General features: G+C 41.0%; 1 protein-coding gene across 2 annotated transcripts in view; it reads left to right on the top strand.

Annotated features, from left to right (window-relative positions):
• The window catches only part of LOC123970215 (protein sidekick-1-like), a 248,953-nt gene that overhangs the window by 146,177 nt on the left and 93,383 nt on the right, over window positions 1-9,393 (top strand). For both annotated transcript variants that reach the window (XM_046048135.1, XM_046048134.1), the window contains one exon: window positions 7,413-7,515. In XM_046048135.1, coding sequence (XP_045904091.1) covers window positions 7,413-7,515 — 103 coding nt within the window. The remainder of the gene's footprint in view (window positions 1-7,412; window positions 7,516-9,393) is intronic.

Here is a 9,393-nt window from a genome sequence, read left to right as displayed (position 1 = left end):
GGGGGGGGGGGGGGGGGGGGGGGGGGGGGGGGGGGGGGGGGGGGGGGGGGGGGGGGGGGCTTTTGAGATGCTGTAACAGCAGCAGTAACTGGTGTCAGCATAGCTTTAAGATGAAGTGCACTGCAATAAAGGCAGGATATTGCAGTGAGAAGAGTATGCCATGTCAGTGCTGTGGCAGACTCAAGTTGACTGCCTGAGCTAACCCGCAGGCTTCGCTTCATTTGGGCAACATTTTGTCTGCTACATCAGACATGCTAGCTCATTTTCCTACTGAGTGTCTATTACCTGAGCTTTGGCAAAAACACACTGAGGTGCCAGTCTTTCTCCCACACTGCATTCAAGCAGCCTCTCGCTGCAGATTCACACTGGGCCAAAGCAATTACAAATGCCACAAGAGTGTTTATCTCTGCTGATATGCAACCACAGAGTCAGAACACTGAGTGCTTGAGCTCTGCTATAAAGTTTCTTCACGGCCACATACTGTTATAATTACATTTGTGCAATACTGACATTTTCTCCTAACCGCGTGTAAATGTCACGTGTCACTGTCATGTGTTGACGATTTTCAGAATTAATAGGAGAAAGAGATATTTTATCCCAGTTTTCCCCACTGTACTAAAAGAAAGTTTGCAGGCATGAAGCAACTGCACACGCCCTTATTCCAGTATAGTGATGATGAAATGTTACCTCATTATGTCATTGTGAGTTTTGTCAAGCAGCAAAAAAACCCCGCTGCAACTAATATAATACTCAAAATTAATCAAATAATCATTGAGCACTCCCGAGAGCTTAACTCTTGCCCTGCGTCTCCATTACTGCTACATGTTTCCTGTTTCTTCTTCTTCCCCTCTTTCTTGCCCATCTTACCATCTCCTCCTTCCATCACTTGTGTGGCGCGATGACAGAGATAGATAGCGGGGTTGGCAGCTCAAGGAAGAGATGAATATTTAAAATCGGGCATCTTTCTCGGTCCTCTCACTGCTTCCCATTGTCTGTGTCTGTCTCCCCTTGGGTCTTGGATCCTCTACTCCTGGTGTGGCGTGGCTTTTATATGTGTGTGTGTATGTGTGTGTGTGTGTGTATATGTGACATGTCTTGGCTTATGGTTTTATATTGGCATTCTAAGGCAAGTGTAGTCAGACGATGACACTTAGCTGTCAGCATGCAGCATTAATGAGCGCAGTGACACGCACAAACACTCACCCTGCTCACACACAGGCAGCGTTCTCAAGAGAGATCAGCAGATGATCACCTTCTCCCCTCCATTTATTTTTGTATACCCACCAAAAAAGCTCTCCATTTTCTTTAACCTCTCATTTCCAGTGTCCCTCCTGTTCATCTGTCTGTCATTTTTTTTGCTTTCACTCTAAAAATCCAGCCCTTTTTCTTTCTCACAAACTCTTTCTCTTTCTCTCACTCTCTCCGCTGTGTATGCGGTGTCAGTGTGATATGCGTTAGGTGGCTGTGAACCCTGCAGACACCTATCTGACAACTCTATTAATACACAGTCGGCTAACACCAGCCTCCTCCTGTGTGCATTTGTGTGTGTGAATGCATGCAAAGGGGTGTGTGCGTTTGTGCGTGCGTGTGTGTGTGTATGTGGGTTCAACCCTCAGCCAATCCCTCTGCTTTCTAGGTCTCTGCAGAGATTTGTCTGAAAGGCTTAAAACACACAGATCTCCGGTCACACAAAGATCATACACACACACACACACACACACACACACACACACACCCGGGCTGACTCACTGACACAATAAGGAGTTTGGAGTGACTGGCAGATTTAATAGGAGAACAAGCTGTAATCTGAGAGAATCCATTCGACGAGGGATTACTTTCTAATCTGTGGATGGAATAGCCTTTCATCTCTCTCTCCCTCTCTTTCTGTCTATCTCTCTCACCCTTTATTTATCCGTCTCTATCTCTTTCCTGCCCTAAAGCTGCATCAATCCTTTTACCAGCCCTGAATTTTTTTTTTTATCATTCCAACCCTGATTTAATTTGTTGGGTTTTTTTCTTGTGCTTCCATCTAAATACCAGGCACAGACACACACACTCTCACACAGCTGTGTCACCTCAGCAACACCTTGCTGTCAATCAGCAATGATTGCACCGACGAGAGCATTGTAACATTGCAATGCGTCACTGGCTCTCTAGTGCTAAATTATACCCACATCCATGTGCACACGCACAGAAAAACAAAATATGTTTTTTTCGAAGGCATTTTGATTTTTTTTTCAACAGCTTTAACAGCTCTTCTTTTCCTCATCCCTCTTTCTTTAATGAAGCTTTTCAGCCCCAAGTTGTTGTTCTGATAGTGCTTCATTATACTACATCCCTCCCTGCATTTTCTTACCGCCCTCCTTCCTTCCATCATCCTACTCTCCCTCTCTCTGCCACATGGTGTTTCTCATTTGCTAAATGAGGAATCCAATAGAGTTAGATTAAACTTCTGGACTCTCTTTGTCGAATCTTTACAGGGAGCCTTTTAGCTGTCACAGCTTGCGCGCACACACACACACACACACACACACACACACATACAGTTTGATAACACTGTCTGCCAGTTTAAATATTTCTCCTTGTTTAAATTGATGAAGATTAATATAATAATCCATGTTTAAACAACAAAAAAGGAGGAGATAAGAGGATGATAGGGAATAAGGCAGGGAAGCGGAAGGGAATGAGAAATACAGACGAGATGAAATGATAGAGATTTCCCCAGAGAAAGAGGATGTTAGACACGCTGACAGAGAGAAAAGAGGAGTGCAGATCACACAACCATATGGCATTTTGCTTTCCCCTCTACTTCTACCATCATGCCTGTCACTCCAGGAGGAAGAAGACCATCTGCGCAGTCCCCTCTCACTTTTTCCCTCTACATATATACTCCGTATATCTCTCTCCTCCGAGCCCTTTTCTTTTTCCTCCGTGTTCTGCCTTGTCATACAGGTGTTCCTGCTGTCCTGATTTGTCTGTGTGCTCCTCTCAGACACACAGCCCAAGTTAACAGTTTGGGTTCACATCCCCCTCTGCTCATTATCAGCTGTCGCTGCTGCCATTAAGGCTCCACTGATGGCCACTAGCTCCTGCCTGACCTCTGCTTTCCACAGCGAACAGCTAATGGACACTCTCTTCTTGCTCGCTCTACATCTACCGCTGCCTGTCAACAATCCCTCTCTGTCTTCCGCCCACTCCTGCTACCTATCTTTACCGCTACTCTGACGCCAAACCTTTCAAATTGTAACACATCGTACAAGATGCTGCTGTCTGCACAATGAAATTAAAGACAAAACTGTTTTGTGTGTAGACAGTATATGCCACGCATTTTCAGGGTGAATGAGGCCTCCACTATTTCTTCCCTTCTCTCTTTTTTTTGTCACTTCACTTATCTTCTCCATTAAAGACTCAACCTCTACCCTGAGTTACAGCATCTGTGTGTGTGTGTGTGTGTGTGTGTGTGTATGTGTGCGTGCGCGTGCGCTATCATTTGCCTGTCTTCCTGTACCCGCATATCTTATTCCGTGTGACAGTAGAATATGACATTTCGACTCTTTCGGTCCGATTATAAAAAAAGAAAAAGAGAGATAGTGAGAACGAAGAATAAAGAGCAGGGAGTTAATTACCACCTTTTCCTCCTTCCTCCCTTCAAAGGGGAGATCAAAGCTGCTCCTCGCCTCCCCCTGCCTACCCTCCAAACTCCCCTTCCTTTCACCCCGACCCCCACCCTCCCCACCAAACCCTATCAGACCTAGCCTGTAAATGTGTAGTCCCTCTCCTTCCTCATTGGATACTGACACATTCATCGGTTATACAGTGTAACCATGGGAAACCCAAATGATGTTCACACACGTGCTAACACAGTAAAATGTAGCCTTCATAGATTCGGTAAAACATTTCTAAACACTTTTTCCATTCTCCTATTCTACAGTTTTCTACTATTTTGCTGAGCACATGTTACACATTTCAAACTGATAACAATCCTAGTCTGTCCTTTTCTTATGAGAGTCCATTCACGCCATAAATCATACTCACACACACAATCATAATCTTGCACATACACCACTATACTCTCCTACACACCTTTTAGACCATAAATCATTCGTCACACACTCTCACCACTGTACTCTTTTCTAAACACTATCAGTGTAACTCACACACACATCACACTCTCTCCAATACATCATTATACCCTGTATGGTAGTGTGCAGACAGAACGTGGTGTGTTTGACAAAGAGTCATATTGTTTATAGGAGAGAATTATGGTGTGTGTGTGTGTCTAAGATTGAAAATATGTCTGGGATAAGAGACAATAGCAGTTTAGTATTAAGTATTGGAAATAATTGAAGAGATTCATTTCAGTCAGACTCTGATACTCAAACATTTGTTCTGAATAACATATACTATAATTTTCTCTGAAACATTAAATATGCTTTGTTACATATTATCATTCTGTCATATTCTATAATTCTTTTTCTATTATTACTAATTTCCATGCATAAAATATACTATCATTCTCTAATATGTACTGTATACTGTCATCAGGCATATTTGTGTGTGTGGACAGAGACTATACTAATTTAATTGATCTTGTACATTGGATAAGATTTAATCACTACTTCTACACGGCCAAAGGGTATAGCTTCTATTATCACAGTGTGTGGTTCGATCGACTGGTCACAATGTGGTTGCTCTCGCTGAACATGAACACAGATTTGATTGGTTTTGTCTTTTTGTCAATTCAGAGTTTTATTTAAACAAGGTTGTACAAAGATGCACCTCCAGGTTACTCTCTACAATTATACTTTAAGTGGAAAATAAGAAAAAAAAATACCATCTGTTTTGCATCAAAGTTCTGTATTATCGAAATCACAACACAGTCTCAGTCAAGAGCAGTTTAAGTTACAACATGTAAAATACTAATAATATAAAAATATGCTCACCACAGTTTATAACGGATCTTTTGACAGCAGCTATTCCTGTAAACAGTTCCTGGAACTGCTCAACCTGTCATGCCAGAAATGTTTCTGATTGTCCAACTGAATATCGGACTATTCGGACAGATGATAAAATAAACTCTTGACCAATTTGGAATTACGGTATCTCACAAAAGTAAGTACACCCCTCATATTTTTGTAAATATTTGATTATTTTGATTATCTTTTCATGTGACAACACTGAAGAAATGACACTTTGCTACAATGTAAAGTAGTGAGTTTACAGCTTGTATAACAGTGTAAATTCACTGTCCCCTCAAAATAACACATCACACAGCCATTAATGTCTAAACCGCTGGCAACAAAAGTGAGTACACCCCTAAGTGAAAATGTCCAAATTGGGACCAATTAGCCATTTTCCCTCCCCAGTGTCATGTGACTCGTTAGTGTTAGAAGATCTCAGATGTTGAATTAGGGCTGCTACTACGACTCTTCGTAGTCGTAATTATTTATTCAATTATTTATTCAATTACTCGACCAGTCACAATTATTTTTGTCACCCCCTAACCCTAATTAAACCATTTAACTAATAAAATATAGTTACTAAACTAAAAAAATATATTTCAAGTGAATTACTCCTATAATTCCCCAATTTATACAAACTTTTTTTTTTTTTGAGCACATTTTTGTTTCACCATTAAATTTGGTAAAACTGCCAATATTGAAGTTCTACACAGTTGATTTCTCAACTCAAAACTGCTCAAAAGAGTATTTAGTGATTAAATAGCATTCAAAACTTGTAAAAACAAAAGCCGCTCTGCTCTACCTCTATATCCGTTGCTTTCCACTTCTCGCATGAATGCTTCTTCTACGTGAGTAGTCTCACAGTCAAGCAGTCATGGCAGACAGCTGAAGCGATACTGCCCCTCAGCACTTCCTGTAGTGCATCGCAGTTAGAAATGAACCAGAAATGTTCCTAATATGAAAATTGCTCTCTGTCCCTTAAATGGCATCTATGTAACGATGCGTAGACAATGAAATTTCATGTCAACGAATTTTTATAGTCTACATCGTCGATTACGTCGACTAATCGTTGCAGTCTTAGTGTGAATGGGGAAAAGGTGTGTTATTGCTCTCACACTCCCTCATACTGGTCACTGGAAGTTCAACATGGCACCTGATGGCAAAGAACTCTGAGGATCTGAAAAATATAAGAATTGTTGCTCTACATAAAGATGATCTAGGCTATAAGAAGATTGCCAAGACCCTGAAACTGAGCTGCAGCACGGTGGCCAAGGCCAAACAGCAGTTCAACAAGACAGGTACCAGAACAGGCCTCGCCATGGTCGACCACAAGTTAAGTTCACGTGCTCAGCATCATATCCTGAGGTTGTCTTTGGGAAATAGACGTATGAGTGCTGCCAGCATTGCTGCAGAGGTTGAAGGGGTGGGGAGTCAGCCTGTCAGAGCTCAGACAATACACCACACACTGCATCAAATTTGTCTGCATGGCTGAAGTCCCAGAAGGAATCCTCTTCTAAAGATGATGCACAAGAAAGCCCGCAAACAGTTTGCTGAAGACAAGCAGACTAAGGACATGAATTACTGGAACAATGTCCTGTGGTCTGATGAGACCAAGATAAACTTATTTGGTTCAGATGGTGTCAAGCATATGTAGCGGCAATCAGGTGAGGAGTACAAAGTCAAGTGTGTCTTGCCTATAGTCAAGCATTATGGTGGGAGTGTCATGGTCTTGGGCTGTATGAGTGCTGCCGGCACTGGGGAGCTACAGTTCATTGAGGGAACCATGAATGACAACATCTACTGTAACATACTGAAGCAGAGCATGATCCCCTCCCTTCGGAGACTGGGCCGCAGGGCAGTATTCCAACATGATAACGACCCCAAACACACCTCCAAGTCGACCACTGCCTTGCTAAAGAAGCTGAGGGTAAAGGTGATGGACTGGCTGAGCATGTCTCCAGACCTAAACCCTATTGAGCATCTGTGGGTCGTCCTCAAACGGAATATTAAAATATTAATACTGCTAGTGGTTTAGACATTAATGGTTGTGTGATGTGTTATTTTGTGGGGACAGCAAATTTACACTGTTATTCAAGCTGTATGCTCACTACTTTACATTGTAGCAAAGTGTAATTTCTTCAGTGTTGTCACATGAAAATATATAATCAAATATTTACAACAATGTTAGGGGTGTACTCACTTTTGTGAGATTCTGTGTTAATAAGGCTAAATGTGCACAGTGTCTGCTGAAGTGTAAATAAAACAAGGGACACTGTGATGCGCGTATAGTCATGTGTGTTAGAAGAAGTATCATGGTGTGTGCAAGAGAGTGAGATTGTTATTGATACATGTGAAAGTGGGTGACTGTTGTGGTCTATGTTTGAGATTATGCTGCAGTGTGTGAGTTATGGCCAAAACCTAAACCTCTCATATTTTCTCACTCTGTCACAGATCCTGAATCAGAACTTGTGGCTCCGGCGATTGTGATCGGACCCAAAGACACAACTGTGGTGGCAGGCAGCGAGGCTACATTGGAGTGCATTGCAAATGCCAGGTATTTTTTCACACACACACACACAAACAAACATTCCTCTCTTTCTAGACAGTATTGTTTTTGTCCAGGGCAATTAGAGGACACCACATAAAGTCGTAGCTCAAGTCGTTCCTTCGAGAATTAGTGTATAGACACACTGATACACGCACACGCATCCCCACACACACACACACACACACACACACACACACAAACACTTACTGACACAGTGGGTGCAGTCTTGTCTGACTCAACAGATGTTTTTTAGAGCAACAGCAAATTCTACTTCAGTTCAAGAGTCGCCAGAAACTCTGAAATCAGTTTCCGCTCATCCCGTAGATGTCCAGCCTCCCCCTGAGTAACATTGCAACTGAGCACCGGCTTGTGTGTGCTGTATGTTACAGTAAAGAATGTAGTATTTGTTCTGAACACTGCCTGTAGTGTGTCCTTTTGTGTTCCATTTAAACAATCGTTTCGGATAGACTCCTCTATCAAGACTAAAGGAACACTTAACACCAGTTTTCGACCTTAGTTATTTCTATGTATTAGTCACACATGATAAAAATAAATAGCTTGTGTTTTCTGTATCACACACTGAATTCACTGATTCTGTTGCCAGAGGACGGAGAGACACCTGCAGGGACAGTCCTGCCATTTTTCTACATCCTTTGGGGAGGTCACTGCAGCTCATTATGAATACTTAACATTTTGTAATATGTTGTCAGTATGAGTCCAACATGTATTGAAAAGAAAAGTGAGGATGAAAGTGCTTTGATCAGATAAAAAACCTTTTAGGCTGAATCGTCAGAGTGTATTGGGTTTCACAGTGGCTTATTTGTGCAAGGTTCTTGTTGGTTTGTGTTACTTAGTCTGGGCAAAGTTCAGCTGCTCTGTTCTGCAAGAGCTTAAGTCCCCTTTAAATGTTAAATGTTTCTCAGCACCACTTGACCAGTGGGTAGCACTCGAGTTACAACATGAAAAAACAAGTGACTGTATTACACAAATAGAAGATGGAAACATGCTTTCAGTAGGTGTAAAGTAATTCTTAGCAAACAGCAGGATCCATTTCCATCATACAAACAATGAGAAATATGGTCAGACTTTATTTTTAAACTTTCTATTTAACACAGAGTAATTTGATCTTTGTAACCTGCTCTACTTGTATTACAGCTGCAGACAAAAAAGCTCTCCTTCATTTCTTCTTCTGCCAGAAACAATCAACTCCACGGGGACTATTTCTGATATCAGAGAAGCACCCTCTGAAAGAGACTCACTCCAGAGAGATAATTTTGTATCCAGGGAACAACTGAAAGAGAGAAACTATTCCACTGAAGTTTGGAAAAAATGAGAGGATGATCAGTGAAATCAAGTGCAAGTCTAAAAGCATCTGCTATCCACATCCATTAACCATTAATCAGTCATATGCAGCACTGCAGTCCTGGTAGAGCGCTAAAATAATTTCTAGTTGAAAACATGCATTGCCAGTAGGCATATTATTAAGGGCTTTAAAATCTGCTTTTCAGTCTTAAGCAAAAGTTTGAGTTTGAGTAAGCATATTCAAATTTTGACATAGTTTAATTACTTTTTCATTAGGGTTGGGCAATAAAACAATAATGATAATTATTGCGATATAATTTTCCTCCATAACAATAAAAAAAATGTTCAATATATCGTCAATAAATGTTTGATTTAATTAATTTGAATCACGAACAAATTAGCACTTAATTTTTCTGTTAAGATATTTTTTTGTTTAGGAAAAGGGACTGAGAAAAGATTTACTTATTATATTTGTTGAAAGAAAATTTTAAACTTAAAAGATTTGACATTTATTGTGATAATTATCGATATCTAATGGTATTTAAATGTTTTTATTGTGATAAAAATCTTTGGTCATTTCGC

Source organism: Micropterus dolomieu, linkage group LG04 (assembly GCF_021292245.1).
Source record: "Micropterus dolomieu isolate WLL.071019.BEF.003 ecotype Adirondacks linkage group LG04, ASM2129224v1, whole genome shotgun sequence".
Taxonomy (NCBI): domain Eukaryota; kingdom Metazoa; phylum Chordata; class Actinopteri; order Centrarchiformes; family Centrarchidae; genus Micropterus; species Micropterus dolomieu.
This window is presented reverse-complemented; position numbering and strand designations above follow the sequence as displayed.